Source organism: Callorhinus ursinus, unplaced genomic scaffold (assembly GCF_003265705.2).
Source record: "Callorhinus ursinus isolate GAN/ISIS: 27379988/994484 unplaced genomic scaffold, GSC_fseal_2.0 scaffold44, whole genome shotgun sequence".
In the NCBI taxonomy this organism is placed as follows: Eukaryota; Metazoa; Chordata; class Mammalia; order Carnivora; family Otariidae; genus Callorhinus; species Callorhinus ursinus.
In genome coordinates this window covers 4,795,415-4,812,070 of record NW_027397106.1, presented here as the reverse complement: position 1 = coordinate 4,812,070, position 16,656 = coordinate 4,795,415, and the positions used below count along the sequence as shown (strand labels likewise).

The following is a 16,656-nucleotide window of genomic DNA, read 5'->3' as shown; positions in this document are numbered from 1 at the left end:
TTTCCTTTTTTTTTTTTTAAAGATTTTATTTATTTATTTGACAGAGAGAGAGAGACAGTGAGAGCAGAAACACAAGCAGGGGGAGCAGGAGAGGGAGAAGCAGGCTTCCCGCTGAGCAGGGAACCCGATGTGGGACTCGATCCCAGGACCCCGGGATCATGACCTGAGCCGAAGGCAGACGCTTAACGACTGAGCCACCCAGGCGCCCCGCACTGGTTTCCTTCTAATTGTGAAGTATGGCTAAGTTTTCTTCAAGAACCAAACTAATTCTGAATAAGGCACAAGTCTATTCTCTCCAAGAGCAGCAAATAAACACTGCCTGGGTAGAATCTTATTTTTTTTTTTTTTATTGCTAGCTGGGGCTTTTTACTAAGCCAAGATACAGTCAATTAGTACATGTAGCTCACAGATCCATTAAATAAATTTAACCTCATACCAAATCCTGAATTCTATATTCTCACTTCCAGAAACTAAATATATAAGCCAGTCTCTTATAGCCTGTGTGGATTTTTATTTTAAAATGCTAGCTCAGGGGCGCCTGAGTGGTGCAGTTGGTTAAGTGTCTGACTCTTGGTTTCGGCTCAGGTCATGATCTCAGGGTCTGAGATTGAGCCCCGCTGCATCCAGTTCCACTCTCAGTGCAGAGTCTGCTTAAAGACACTTTCTCCCTCTCCCTCTGCCCCTCCCCTACACCATGCGTTGCTTTCTCTCTCTCATAAATAAGTAAAATCTTTAAGTAAATTAATCAATAAAATAAAATGCTAGCTCGGTATCTGTATCACATCAACTAATAAAACAGTAATAAAGGAATTCCAGAAGAGAGGACAAGAGATTCCTGAGGGAGCAGGGGTAAGAAAAACAGACAATTCTCAGAGATCAAACGTTTATTTACCAGCGATTCGTCAGTCTTGTCAAAGCTGATATCTGATAAAATGGAACCAGATTCGTCAATAGTTGACAATCTAGATGAGAGAAACAACACAGTATTAGATACAGAAGACTCTGGAAAGTGAAATGCATGAACACTCAGAACGAGTCACAGTGGTCAGGTAACACCAGCAATTTCATAGCAGTGCCTTCCTATGGAGACAACTACAAGTTCAAAGCCTAGTTGTGGTGGCTGCTTGCTATGGTTTCCATGGGAGAGAGTGGCTGTGCACGCGTAAGGACACACGCAGCACAGCTGCTTTTTCGGCAAAGCCCTCACAACAGCAGTTGAAAGTTACAGTCAGGAGCATGGGTGCTACTCCCTGCTGAACAGGCTACTAAAATTCACAGGCAGAAGAGTGAAGTTTAATCTGATCCCAATTGTAGGTGCTTTCTACAAGAAAGAGTATTACCCAGCATTAGCTTTTGAAGAAATTAAGCCCATATATTTTCTCAGTTATAAAGATTCCCCATAAAACAACCAGGCAACAAAATAAATAGCTCGAAGAGTGCTGACCTTTCCCTACGTATTGTATTGGGGGTGTTAAATTCTAAGCCTGGTTGAGACTATTTTAAATAGTGATGCAGTGGAACCAAAATTATTGTCTGGTCTTGGCTCACAGAAGGCCTTCTAAACCAGAAGAGCTACAAGAGCTCTCTGGAGAGTAAACACTGAAAGTACTGCTGAACTGCCACTTTCACCTTTAGGTTTCTTAGCAATGAGTGGGATTAGTATGTGCAGTTTAGCACCAACATCAAAATTTTACCCATGGTGAAACAACATCCTAAGGAAAGATCAAAAACAAAAGAAGATAAAAGAAATTGGGAGGCCCCTGTGCCTTTATTTCCCACCCACCCTTCCTCCAAAGTCTTTTTCTGCTTTATTCAGCACACATTCCAGAAGCAGCCTATTTAAGAGTTCAGATAGCAAGAACTTCTGACAGCTGTGTTGCTTGTGATCAGATAACAACAGATGCGGTTTCCCCACCTTTTATTCCCAGCATTGCCGCTGGACAGCTGGCCTCTGTTGAGAAAAGCCAGAGCTGATTTTTGCTCCTCACTTAGTTGAATGCTGCCAGATGTGTCACACATGAGCATCTCTCGAATCAGCTGAATCTGTCTTTCCTGCAGACCAAAGCAGAGTAAAACATCCTAACTAACCAGGGGAGAAACTTCACCTCAAATTTATGGGACGGGCAGACCAGAAGACATTAAAATACAGCATTATGCAAATGAGCCTTCAGGAAGGCTGCTACACCGATAGCATATTAATTCACATCAAGCCCAGATTGTGTCTCTGATTTCTGACTGGTAAAATGAACTCCATCCAGAATAGTGGGCTTTCTGCTACAAGACTTTTGGGTCAAGCTGGAAATCCAAGACAGTATTGCAAAATGAGGGTCCCAAAATACATTTTGCTGGCAAAAACAATTTAGTGTCATTTTATCAGGACAATTATTGGCTTCCTCTATGCATCAAAGCAGCCACCCACCTTTCTAAATGGTGGAGCAAAATGTATTAAAATGGATACAAAGCTGTGACACACTGGAACCAGTCAATTTGAGCTTACTGAGGCATTTAACACTGTACCAAGATGGATTAGTGCCTCCTCGTAAAGGCTTTCTTTTGTACCATGACCCATCCTGGTACATCAAAATGATAGTGTTCCACGTTAGTCACATTGCTCAACTGGCTGAATACATCTAGCCCTCTACCCTGAATTAGGAGCAGTAATGATGGAAAACCTTAGAGTAGCTACTCTGGGCGGCATGAGAGATAGCCAACATCTTGTGACAGACCAAGCACGCTAGGAATTCCCTGCCTAATTTTAATTCTTTAAATTCTCATCTGAAATCTAGTAAGTCATAGTTTCAAGTCTAAAAGAGAAAAAAAATTTAAATTTCAGCCTATGAAGAGCAGGATTCCTACGCTGCAATTTCAGCTCCAATCAAGGCCAACTTGTCAATGGACTGGTTGCTTTTAGTTCTTTAATGTGGAAGAAGAAACTGAGTATAACTGGCAGGTGGAAACATGACCAGATGATGCCGTCCCCTCCCCCCACTGCCACAGTTCTGGCGTAGAGAACAATACACACCAGCTTTTCGCAGTCAGCCTCAGCTCGCTGTCTCCGTTTGATCTCGACATCCACCTGATTGCGTGCATGCTTCAGTTTAACATCCAGAGCACTACGCTCAGTCTCTGCTTTCATCAAAAGATCTTTGTACTTCCCCAGCTCGTGGTCTATTCTCTGCCACTTTTTACGGAAATCCTCAAAGTCCTTTGCCAACTGGATGAATTCTAAGGAAAGGGGGAAACTTCAATAATTCGCGCACCAAACACAGTACTAATGCTCTAATGACAGAGTCCTCTGCTCAGTTTTTCTCCAAATATATAATTAAGGGACCAGCTAAACTCTAGACAAAGCCAGCTGAAAATAACCAGGAGCAGATCCTGGATATATGTTCATCACCCTGCATGACAGCTTTGTGGAGAGCAATTCCTGTTTCGATAGGCCACTTACTTTGGCTTAGCCAGTGGCATCTGCTATGGAATAAGTAACTCATTAGTCACCTGGCTCCAGATGTAATACCAACACTGAAAGCTCCTGAACAGGAGGCAATCAAAGGGGGATACCTTTAGGGCAGCTGTCGCACACCAGGACAGTTACAGCTATAAAACAAAAACAGCCTCCTTTAGAGTCATGCATTGCTGCATCAGAGAGACGTTAAACAGCAAATTCAAATGTAACTGCTGTAATATGCTCCAGTAGATGTAGATTAATATTATAGATGTCTAAGCCTGCAATTCCATTCAACTATATAATTATACAAATATTGATTTGAAACTAAAGAGCCAATTTGCTTGTGCTGTTTAACACTGCCCTGAAGGGTGTATAAACATTTCAGTGGGAAAGACACAGGAAGAACAGATCATACTAACTTTGGGTGAGTCACTGATGGCGGAATGTGGACTCTTTCCACATGTCTGCAGAGAGAGCACAGTGCCTCAAAGCATGATAACCCTGGTGGCGTTCACGCTTGCCACCTGCTACTGGCAAAGACTGTTCTACAGTGCCTTCCTATTTTCTCGTTACCCTTGATCTATCTCTAGGCATCACTCCCCACCACCTTCATGGAGGAAGTTCCCAAGGTGTACATCTGCTGCTGGCCAAATTAACCCAGTTTACAGCCGAAACTAGGCCACAGGCACACAAAGCTAGCAGATTCTTGGGTAGTTAAGGGCACTTTTCCTGTTTGCATTTAACCTAAGAGCATAGAAACAATGAATATTGTTTCAGTCTTAATAATTGAACTAATAAAATAATTGGACTAAATTTCAAACTTACAAATTAGACTGCCAATTCAATCTAGAGAAAGCGTCTTACACAAAGGACACTTCAGTTTGTAACAAACAACAGGTTTTAGCAGAACAGGATATTATGACCTAGTTATCTTAGACAATGCAATATATATATACACATAAATATATATACACATATATACACATATACATATATATATATATAGCTACAATTCAAATAGCTTTAAACAGTATGTTGGTTTTGTTAAGTTTAGAACACAACTAAATTTTCCTTTTGCCAATTTAACTATTTCAACAATGTAGATTCACAAAAAATTTTTTTAAAGAGCTGGTTCTTAGCCATGTTCACTCTGGCAATTCATCAAGTACTACACTTATGATTTGTGTACTTTTCTGATGTATGTAATAGTACTTCAATTTCAAAAAAATAGAGAACAAGAAATATACTTTTCAACTATATGTCTAAAAACTTTCTAGCTCCACACTGTGGTCCATTAAATGTTTCTAAATATAGTGCTGCATACGCACTCAAATACCTACTGAATTGAAAAACAATTTTGAGAATGAAAAGATTTCCATTGGACCTAATTTTGCTCATTTGTTTGTTCTTTAGGACACTCCTTTTTTTAAAAAAAGATTTTATTTATTTGAGAGAGAGAGAGAGAGAGAGAATGAGTGGGGGTAGGGGCAGAGGGACAGGGAGAACCCTGGACCATCCCATCCCAGGACCCTGAGATCATGACCTGAGCCACCCAGGCACCCCAAGGACACTCCTCCTTGATAAACCTTATTAAATTTGGGTTTTAATCCCTACTCATTGTTAACTGGCATATATTATAAGTCTAAGTGAATTGGACGATGGAACTCAAACCAAATAAAGTATCAGTTCATTTCCAGGAAAGAGTTCCTATTTTAATAGTATGAATGATTCAATTACCAGTTCAACTTGGTTTGTGTTAGACCAAAACCAGAACATTTGCATACCTAAGATATTACTTAGGTACATTTCTGTTATGAACTAAATTTGCCAGGATGGGTCAAAACGGCACGTTAGATCACAGATCAGGAAAAATTCTGATATTGGAGATCAATAAACATGGCATTTTTGGGGGTCAGTTTGTGAATCACAATTCCAACTTGGCACTAGGCCCTGTCATGAAGTACACATTCAAAAGATGTATTAATTTCCTTTAAAAAGTTATGTATATATTAAACTACGAAATGCATCTATCAAAAAGGAATTAAGGGAAATTTCCTTAAAACAAATTGAGGTTAATCTCTGATTCATTAAAAACAAAACAAAAGAGCAACAACAACAACAAAAAGGATCTGATACATAGTTCAGCAAATAGATTAAAACCGTCCCAGAGATCTTGTTTTCTCAGCTCACTCCTCCCGGGGCCTTTGCACAGGCTCTTCCTTTGTTTTCCCCACCACTCTCTAAGCTTCTTAAGGGCAAGGGCGCTGTGTCTCTTTTATCTCCAGTGCCTTGTAGCACACAGTAGGCACTTAAATATTCATTGAACAAATAAATGAAGAATTGCTGTTCAGATCAAATTTAAACTCCAGGCATCCAAGCCCACCTCACCAGTCTATTCAAACTTACCTCCCACCACTACACAATACCCTTTCTTGTCCCTGCTCCCAGAACAGACCCATGCTTATTTCTGCCTTCTCCCTTGTGATCAAGCTGCGTACTCCAAACAGAATGCTCTACCTACACTCTTCTTTATGTATCCATTCTAGTCCCATCTGTTCTATGAATCCTTTCCTAATCCGTTTGTTCCACATTACATTTTTCTATACTTCCCAAAAGCATACATTTTGACACTTGTATTATCTTCTGTTTCATAAGAAACCTATCTCTGAAACTTAAGTACCATAATCTCCTTGAAGATAGGCACCAAGTCACATACACTGTAGAATCACCTACTGTACACAGCGTAACACAAACCTAGCATTGTGTTGGTACACAACAGGTACCTGATAAATATTAAGTTATATTTATTCCCAGTTTACACACCAACGACATGAAAAAAAATTCAGGCAGTTCATGATAAAATAAGAATAGAAGATAAAAACAATGAAGACCAGGGAAATCATTGTTTGTTTGTTTGTTTTTATTTTTTTTTCTTTCTAGACCGGGGAAATCAAAGATAAGTAGGTTATTACAGTCATTTTATTTGAATATTAACCTTCACTCTGCTCTTTCGGGAATCTTGGACTTAGCTAAAAACAACAACATGAACAAACCTATACAAGAAGGAGAGAGAAAGATGAAGTGACTGACAAAAGACAAGAATAAAGAGTCAGGATACTTAACCATGGGAGGAATTCCTAGGAATTCCTAGGGTCAAAGAAGAGGACAGAGACTGAAGTGGTTGTAGAAAGGAGATTCTAGAGTCTAGAAAACATGAAGCCACCCTATTTCCTCAAAAGCCAACATTCCAAGTTAGGGATTTGGAGAGGGAGGCAAAACATACCTCTATTTTAGAACAGGAATCAATGGGAAGATAGAAATGTTTTTATAAAACAAGGATATCTGTAAAAAAAAATATCTAACTTTTTTGGCATAATTACTTTCAAAGTATTTTCACAACTAACTAGTATCTCATTTTTATCCGCAAATGCTCACAGCACTCCCACAAAGATAAAGACATTTGAATTCCTATTTTTTTACAGGTGGAGACACAGACACAGAAATGAGTTAAAAGCCAGCCCGAGTTACTGGGACTCCAAACCGCAGATTCCTTCCTCTGCCCCCATATCCTATCAGCTGCCTCCTCATAGAGATCTTATTATCACAGTCTCTTCTACCCATTTCCCCTTATTTCCCTCTTCACAAACACCAGTTAGGGCTCCTTCTGCCTCTTCCCTGAGCTATGGCAACCACATCCTCATCGGTCTCCCAGCCTCCCCCTCTGCCAGGGTCATCTTCCAGAAGCTCTGCTCTGATTATGCCACCCCCCCCTTACTCCTACTCCCTTCAAGCCCCACACCCACTTGCCTCCACCCTAAATGCCCTCTTTCATCTGTGTCTGTTGGGATCCTACCCTACAGCTACGGCTCCACCCCACTTTCGTCCATGAAGCCATTTAGTCAGTCATCCCTTTCCCTCAACTCAACATGTGCTAGAAGCTGTTTTAGGTTCTTGCTAAATATTTGCTGAATGAGCCTGAATTTTAAGATCTCTTATTCAATACTCTTCCCCACTGGGCTCCAAAGTAATCCATCTTCTGAGATGATGTGACCTCAAAGAGAAGCCTAATTAGTATGCCATCATGGTTAGAGCTGGTATCAGATGATAGGGTCATGCAACAGCTATTCAGAGAGAGAAAAGAGAATACTGTTTTAAAAGGTAAGTGGATAAGAGCTACTAAAAACATCAAATTAAAGAAAAAGCTGAATGGCATAAGCAGGACACCATACTAAGTACTGTGAAGATCTAAAAATAAATAAATAAAGGTTAGAGACACAGTTCTTGTATTACTTTTATACCAATGAGGCTGACTTAAGAGCAAAGCTTACTAAATTAGGTATTAATGAAAATCTGAAATGGAAGACAATGGCAACCCAAAGAAAAGCTGATAAAAAATAATTCCTTAGATCACTTAAGTCAGGGCCATCAGCCCCCCTCCTTCTGCACTGATCTACTTCCCAGACCACCATTCTATCACCAACTCTCTTTTTTCTCCCCAACTCTCTACCCAATTTAAATCCTTTCTTCCTAAGAATCAAATACATGAAATAGGTGAAAGCAGATGAACAGTCCCTTCTTCAAAAAGAAATTATGACATTTTTCTCCTCTTCAATTGAAAATGTTTTATAGCACAGAGGGAAAGCCCAGTATAAAAAATAGAGACAACAACTACTCTAAAGAAAGAAGCAACATCCTTGGAACTTCAGATTTTACCCAGTTCTTGGTGAAATTGGCAACTAATGCCAAGTATTCAATGGAAAGAGACTCCTGATAATGAAAAAAATCTGGGTACACCCACTTAAGAACAACTATAGGAAAAAAGCAACCAGTTAGAATGAGTGTCCATTAAGCTCTGACCATGGATAAGTGACCATCATTTTCCTTTTAGGAAGCCCAACTGAAAAACAATTTTAAGATTGGAACACACTTCAGCTTTGCAGAAAACCCAAATCTGAAATCTGTTTTTTCTCTTCACACAGGCCAGCTCAGGATGACTTACGGAGTTCATTTCCTTCACTGAGAATCTCCACCCGGCGTGCAAGCTGCTCAAACAGATTCCGCAAATTCAGCATAGTCATATCCATCTTTCTGCCAAGAAATCAAATATACATTAGGGGTCCTGCCTTCTCCCCCAGACAAACGATTCGGTAGCAATCCAATATAGCCATCAGTGACTAACATCTGGACTCTTCCATTTGTAGCTACCATTATAAGGATCTCAAGCCAACAATCATTGTTTTGTATGATTTTTATTATAAAAACAAAGTTGGAATGTTTAACATTCATTTGAAAATCAGAAAAGCACTTCAGACCTCCAAATATAACATCCCCTTCCTGCCTACTTCTTTTCCTCCACTCTGCAATCACTCTGGAGCTTGAGGAAAGCAATTAAGGACAAGCATGTCAGTTGATTACTAGGTGACCAACTATAAAATGTGGCTCTTAGTCTATTGATTAATATGCTTTTGCCACTTTAATCCTTCTGGACTCTGAAGACCTTCAACATTAACTTAAAAGGTTTATTTTTAATTTCATTTTTAGCTAGTACCACTATTGCAACTGCCTTTTAAAACGCAGGACATGGTCAGCACATTTCCTACCAACGGCTCAGATGACGTCACACGAGTGATTAAGTGAGGAAATTGCCAGCTCAGCAGCACAAGAATTATTTCTGTAATGCAGGGCTCTCCATTGGACTGTGTGCAGGGACTATGTCTAATAAATTTATACTAAGTATAGGCAAAGGATTATGTTGTACCACATTCTGGCGTCAAGGAGACAATACACCACCTTCACAGTTAGAAGGGCAAAGGAAAAAAATCATTTGCTACTGTGTCCTGTGAAGTGAATTTCAGGCTTCCTATTTCCCCCCAAAGACCTGCTGATACTACATTAAAAACGGTGTCCTTACAGACAGTTCTGTTCTGAATAGACTTTAACTGGAAACACTTTGAGGAAATAATATCTTCATTTAACAGTCAAGAAAAAAAGACATCAACTGGACGTTACAAAAATTATCAAGGAAATGAAACAAAAAATTTCATTTGAAAATTGAACGTCCTTAGAAATACCATTAAAGGATTCTTGTTTTCCTCCAAATCACCCTTCAACATTCTGGTCTAGGTCCTTATTTCATGCATCTAAATAAAATTTTAAGAACTCTTTTATGGGGGCACCTGGGTGGCTCAGGTCATGATCCCAGGGTCCGTCCTGGGATGAAGCCTGGCATCAGGCTCCCTGCTCAGCAGGGAGTCTGCTTCTCCCTCTCCCTCTGCCTGCAGCTCTGCCTGTTTGTGTGCTCTCTCTCTCTAATAAATAAAATCTTAAAAAAAAGAAAGAAAGAAAGAAAGAGAGAAAGAAAGAAAGAAAGAAAGAAAAAATAACTCTTTTATGAAGGTTTAGTGATTTTACAATGTCTGTAAGATTGTGCCATAAGCTATGAGGGTAAAAAACAAAAAAAAACAAAAAACCCCACAAAGGACAAAGGGATATATAAACATATTTTCTACTAAATGCTACAGAGTTATTCATTTGTACTCAAATGATGATTGGTCTAATAGCCAAAAAGCTTCCAATTCCAAGCTTGGAGGCAACATACACCTGAATCAGAGCCGGAAACCAAGATTTTCAAATGGCAATGTATCTGTTCCAAGCTACATAATCACAGCAAGCTGCTAAGCAACCAGACTAACAAATTTATTACAAAGATCTTCTCTAAACTAAGAACAAAACTAAAAGAATAGCATGAAAACTGGCAGGAAGAGATCTGGAAGCCGTGGAGATGCCCATGGGTTTAACAGTATGACAAAACAGGTACATATACCCAGTGCTACAGGGCAGGAGCAGGGCATTCGGTAGTTTATTCAAATGATGATTTCCTTTGGCTCCAGTAAAAATAGGAAGAGACCAATCAAGTTTAATGTAGGGCACTGATTTCCATTATCTCAGCAGTCATCTACACATTCTGAGACTAAGACAGTGAACTCCGCACATAGGAAAACTTCTAACTGCCCAAGAATGCAGAAAAGGAAGATTTCACAGTGCAACTAGAGTATTAAAAACTGGTTGTTAAAAAAAAAAAAATCAGAAGGTTTGTTTTAAATGACAATACAACAACCTGATCCTTTGTCCCCTTTAAAAGAAATCCTCACATTTTCTCAAGTTCCTCTAGCCCACTATTCTTCTCGCCTATGTTCTTTGTGTATATCACTCCCTAGAGTGAAGGCCGTGGGGAGGTACGCTCTTGAAAACACAACCAGATTCCTAAAAAGACTAAAGACACAGAGAACCTACCTGGTGACTACTCTTCTTCGTAGTAACGGTTATCTCATACAACTACTTCCATCTACATTATTGTCCAAACATGCCTGGTACCCAGGAGGCAGCTGTTTAACTGAACTCCCAGTGCTCTGCTATAAAACAACAGAGGTAACTTTCAACTGTCAGACCATCAGAGTCTACAGATTTAGAGTTTTAGGAAGGGTTTATGGATTTTTTTCTATTCTTCCCTCTCAACACCAGATATTCCCTAAAATTCAATCCTCCAATCTCTCAAAGAACTTATCAAACTATCCCATGTTAGTCATTACAGCTCTCCAGATGATCACCCATCCTTCTCCAGCCTCTCTCCTAACTGCAGTCCTATAGCTCTTACTTTGCTTGGGATGCCCTGGAGGTGAAGCTTGATTCTGAGACTTTGTTCTATATCAGCAACTACTCTACCCACTGACCTACTCCACCACCTCTCAATTTTTATATCCTTATCATTCACTCAGTTCCAAACCTCAGAACCACCTTAAGTTACTCCCTTTCTGACAAGTATGATCACCATACCCACGGACCCTTCTCTCATGTTCTCTACCCAACCACTAAAGGAGTGTTCATGTGGGTGAAAATGTGACCCGACAGGAGAATTAGGCTGTCCTCATTCACTTCAACTGACCTTTTCCCCACTGCTTTGCTCAGTTGGCATTCAGACACATACACCTTGCACTCTAATTTAACTTTACAACATTTCTACCCTATATCCCAGGTAGACTGCACATGTGAGAGACCTTATCTTTGGCACTACTGTATTACACACACACGTACACACACACTCAATATTTAAAAATAAATAATTGATGGGGTGCCTGGCTGGCTCAGTCAGTAGAGCATGCTACTCTTGATCTCAGGGTCATGAATGGGAGCCCCATGTTGGGCGTAGAGTTTACTAAATAAATAAATAAATAAATAAATAAATAAATTAAATAAAATAATAAAAGAAAATCAGAGAACACATACACACACGCATGAGTCTACGGTCACAAAGAATTTCCATTCTTCCTGAACATCAATGTGGAATATAGATGAAAACTGAAACAACAGTTTAAAAAAGGGGTGGCTTGGACAGAAGCCCTGGGATAAAGTTTTAGTTCTTCTATTTGCTAGCATAACCTGGGGTAGGTAAAATTCTGAGACTCATTTAGAAGTGGGAACAATAACATTTGGCCTATTGACCTCACAGAATAGCATCAATTCACGTACGTTTTATAATGTATAAATTGAACCTTACTATAGGGTATTATAGTGGGTATGACATTTTTTTGTTTTTTGTTTTGGTCTGATAGTTGTTATTTACATCCTACCACAGTGATTACCAAATCATAGCTGGAACCCAGACCAAGAAGAACAGAGAAGACAGCAAAATTTGACCAGGTCTAGGCTCTTTAGCAAGCTGTCTTACATGAGGCTTGTAGCATCTGAAAATAGCTTTTCCTCTAACACAGGTTTACTTAGGGTAATCCAAAAACAGCACTAGCAAAATATAATCCTCTTCTCTTTATATGCCAGGGGACCATGTATTTTTATTAATGTTCTATAGAAGTGACATTCAGGAATTATTTATAGATGACAAAAATATCTTTCTGCATCAGTACTAACTCTGATATCTCAGCCAAATTGTAACTCAAAAAGCTAAAATTTACTCATCCTATTCAATGTCAATTAAAAATGATGTTAATTTTCCTGTTGGGTCACATTTTCACCCACATGAACACTCCTTTATTTCTCCCCCTTTATTATTTAGCTCCGTAGCTAGGAGATACACTAATGTGAAAGGAAACAAAAACAAAGTCATATTGTAGTACATTGCTTTGTAGCTGTAAAACAGCTGTCACTTTTCACTATAGAGGCAGCTGCCTTTTGGGAAAGCTGAAATGATCCCTGTGTGTAGCAAGGAAATCAGTTTGCGGAGCACTTTAAACAAAAAGGTGCTAGAGAATCTCAGCTGTTATTGATGAGAAGCCCCAGAGGTGGAGAAGTCACTATGTTACAGACTCCCAATCTGTGAGTATCCCTGAGGGAGCAATTTCACATCACCAGGAAAGAGTCTCAGCTTGATGTGATTGCTTTGAGTCCCCAGTTTAATTTCAATCACCCAGCCAAGAGACAGACATCGTCCTTCAGAATAACAGATTATTACAGATCTTAACTGCAGAGTATCCTGGGAAAAGTCTCTATCCTCTTCTTCCTCCTAGAAACAACATGATTAAGAGACCTATAGATCACATTTTAGATGCATCAAGGGTGTTAAATATTGTAAGACAAAGCAATGGAAGGTTGTCTGAGTTTTTCAGGAAAGAGTTTTAATGAAAAACATTCTCAAAAACATTACTAAATCTGGAGATTCCAAAGAATTCAGAAAGTCTCAATACTATAAGATTCTTTCATATGAAAGCATTTCAGAGCAATTCTTTTTCCCAAATGTCCAGCTTCTGCTTTACTGTATAAGAAGCCTCTATACAACTGGCAGACAGAAGGAATATCTTGAAACCAAATGTTCTTATGAACAAATGAATTGCAGAAAGAGTAAACAGAATGTTCTCAGTCCAACGTGAATGAAGACTAAAATAAAAAGACAAGTTGAATTATTATTTCTCAGAAAATTATTACCAGTTTAGTATACTAAGGTCTCTTTTTTTCCTTCCTATTCTGTGGATTCTTCCCATTCTGCAGTGTTCCATTCTTGAAGGTCTAGTGTCTTACCAATTCACTAAAACATTCCCTAACAGTTTCAGTCCAAAATTATTACCTCTATTATTGATAACATCCATTTGGCAGATATAAAACACTGCTTCATACTGTGACTTAATTATAAGTTCAAAAAAGTTAATGTTTTTAATAGTGAAACCGAAACCTCATCACCCTAAACAATTACATGCCTCTCCTTAACTACTCTTTGCCCATTATATACTCATATCTCATAATATTGCAATCACACATTGATATAACTTGGTGTTTTGCTTTTCTCCATCATGTTTCCATTAAGTTACAAAAAGTTGATTAGCGGTTATTTAACGATTCTCTTCTTTGGATATTAATATAATTTTCAGTTTTTCAGTTACATCTACCTGGAATCTCCTGCAGGGTCACTCCCTCACCTCCTTCAGGGATTTATTCAAATGTCGTTTTCTCATTGATGTCTTTCCTAACTACCCAATTTCCAATTGCAGCCTTTACCCCCTACACTTCTCTGCTTTATCTTCCTCCAAAGCACTTATCTTCATCTAACATACTTACATATTAAATTATTTATTGTCTGCCTCCCCAACAGTTTAAGTTCCAAGAATGCACAGATTTTTGTCTGTTTTGTTCACTGCTGAGCCCCTGTACCCAGAATAGGGCCTGACATTTGGCAAATGATTAACAGACATTCACTGAATGAATGAATTGAACATCACTGTGAACAGGTTTTTTTTCTTTAGGTGGCTGTATTCCTTAGAATAGATTTCCAAGGCTGGGATTACTATATCGTAGGGTAAAAACCTCTTATAGCTCTTGATAAATATTGCCAAAATATTTTCTAAAAGGGCTATACTAATGTACAGTATACTCAATAGGGTAAAGGCCTACTAGATTCACCACAGTTATCTTCAGTTCTATCAGCCCAAATAAAGTGCAAGCTCCTTTAAGGCTAAATAAGACTGTATTGTACTTACATTATGCACTGATTAAATACCTGTTGAATGATTAAGCTATAGGAAAGGCGCCTTCTCTAAGCACTTTCAATAACTCGAAAATCTCACCCCACACATTCAAAAGAATGATAATGACATTTCTTTAAAAAAAAAAAAAAAGCCTTATCTTCTCACCCACCCTACGTTGCTAAACACTCCCTCCGCCTACGAACCAAATCCAGGGAAGAGAAACGTACGTGAAATTGTAAAAGTAAGGCCTCGTTTTTCCTAAAGCTAAGAATTAGGATGGGACAGGCAAGATGTCATTGCCTCAGCCAGCCTACCTGGATACACACAGCCCCACAAGGGAGAGAGGCTCCACTTCAAGCCGCCCCCGCCTCTCAAACACCAGGGCTTCTCCTTTCCAAAACTCCTTGCTCCTCTGAAGAGAATGGGGGTATTACCCCACCCTCTCTCAAACTCTGTATTTAGTCACTTCTTGGGGGCGGTTCCTGCCCTGTTCAAGCCACCACCTCAAAAAGACGCCCCCAGCTTTCCGCAAAATACAGCTAGGAGAAAGAAGCCCCCCACTTCCAGCCACCACCCATTCGGGCCGCAGCCTCCCCCGGCCCGTGGAGAGCCCCAGAGGAGGGGCTGTAGGTGCCGGTCTTCTCCCTGAACACGCGGTGGCCACGGCTCACCACCTCGGACACCCTCCCTCCTACCACACACCCAGAGTCAGACGCACCTGTTCCTGCAGCCTCTAGCGCCCACCTGGCCGTGTCCGCCTGGCCCCACTTGGGCCGCCTTCCACTTACTTCCCTCCGCGCCTCACGCAACGGCAGAGCGCCACCGCGCCTCCAGCTCGGGTTTGAAATCCTGCACCAACCAATCACAGAGAAATTTATTCCTCCCGCGCTGCCCCTCTGCGCTACGACGCACGCAAGAGAGCCAAGGGGCGGGAGGGGCGGGGCCAGGGCCGGGCATGCGCTTGCTGATGAAAACGACGCCAAAGGCAGCCATTTTGACTAAGGTCAGCAGATGGGCGGGGGCGTTGTCTGTTTTTAGGGTCTCTCCTCCCCAGATCCCTTTCCTGAAGCCGTTCAGGATACCATGTTGACTAAGGGCAAGTGATATTTCTTGAATGCAGGTTATGCTTGGCCTTGCTGTTTTTTCCTCCCAGGCAGGAAAATAGGGCTTTTGGAAATTATCAGTTGAACAGTGTCAGGTCCCGCTGTTGAATAGGAAGAATTCTGGAAGGAGATAGAACAGTCATTTGTAACCATATTTATTGAGGTATAAAATGCCATCATTCATTGGTACATTCATCCAGGTTTTCACTGGACACACATTTACTGAGTGCAAGCATAACAAGCGCTATACTAGGTATCAGAAAAATAAAGATGAGGGGCGCCTGGGTGGCACCCTGACTTAAGCCTCTGCCTTCGGCTCAGGTCATGATCTCGGGGTCCTGGGACCCAGCCCTGCATTGGGCTCCCTGCTCAGTGGGGACTGTGCTTTTCCCTCTCCCTGTGCCCCTCCCCCCTGGTCGTGCACTCCCTCTCTCTCTCAAATAAATAAATAAAACCTTAAAAAAAAAAAAAGATTATATGATCTTTGCTTTCCGGTAGCCAAGAACGGAAGAGACAGCCCAGGGGGGAAAAATAAATGCAAAAATAAAAGTGCTAAAATTCCGTTTAATAAGTGTTCACTTAGAACTTGGCATTGTGCTAAGCACAGAGCTTTCTTACTTTTTCATGCAGACTCACAGTGAGAAATACATTTTACATTACAACCAAGTATCACAGAAATCTGCTCATCCTTACTACAATGTAATGTACTCTGAACTTTTCTATTCTCCCCCCCCCACCTCCATGTTGGTTGTCTCTACATCATTGAATTCATTACTCAATAATGAGTGGCTACCTGCAATTTAAAAAAAATACTGGCTAACACATACAAGAAGCAGTGTGGTCTATCTAAAAGAAAGGTCACAGGTTTTATAACCAGAAAACTTGACTCCATTTAAACATTTTCAGCAAATACTGTTGGAGCCCTTCTGTGCAGCAGGCATACCACCGAACCAGTTGCATTATCACTTTGTAACCCTTCTGTACTTCATGTTCTCCAACTATAAAACAGAAATAATAGTACTATCCCTATCTCACACGTTTAGTCCCAGATCAAACAAAAGAGTGTGTGGAACACTATCAAAGTTTACACTTTGTAAACTGTAATACAGATTGTTATTAATATCATTAGGGAAGATAT

General features: G+C 40.2%; 2 protein-coding genes across 8 annotated transcripts in view; one reads left to right on the top strand and one right to left on the bottom strand.

Annotated features, from left to right (window-relative positions):
• The window catches only part of RACGAP1 (Rac GTPase activating protein 1), a 29,746-nt gene that overhangs the window by 10,474 nt on the left and 2,616 nt on the right, over positions 1-16,656 (bottom strand). Inside the window, exons 1-5 of one of the 7 annotated variants that reach the window (XM_025883336.2) lie at positions 15,134-15,268; positions 8,448-8,536; positions 3,023-3,225; positions 1,916-2,052; positions 893-962 (exon numbers count right to left, since the gene is read on the bottom strand). In XM_025883336.2, the coding sequence (XP_025739121.1) occupies positions 893-962; positions 1,916-2,052; positions 3,023-3,225; positions 8,448-8,532 (495 nt within the window). In that variant the 5' untranslated portion in view covers positions 8,533-8,536; positions 15,134-15,268. Of the gene's footprint in view, positions 1-892; positions 963-1,915; positions 2,053-3,022; positions 3,226-8,447; positions 8,537-10,741; positions 10,821-14,729; positions 14,844-15,133; positions 15,269-16,656 lie in introns of those variants that run through there. The other 6 variants (XM_025883333.2, XM_025883334.2, XM_073882010.1 and 3 more) reach the window with 6 other exon arrangements.
• ASIC1 (acid sensing ion channel subunit 1) overlaps positions 15,375-16,656 on the top strand; it is a 46,202-nt gene continuing 44,920 nt past the window's right edge. Inside the window, exon 1 of the mRNA XM_073882007.1 lies at positions 15,375-15,418. The gene's annotated coding sequence lies outside the window, so the exon portion shown is untranslated. The remainder of the gene's footprint in view (positions 15,419-16,656) is intronic.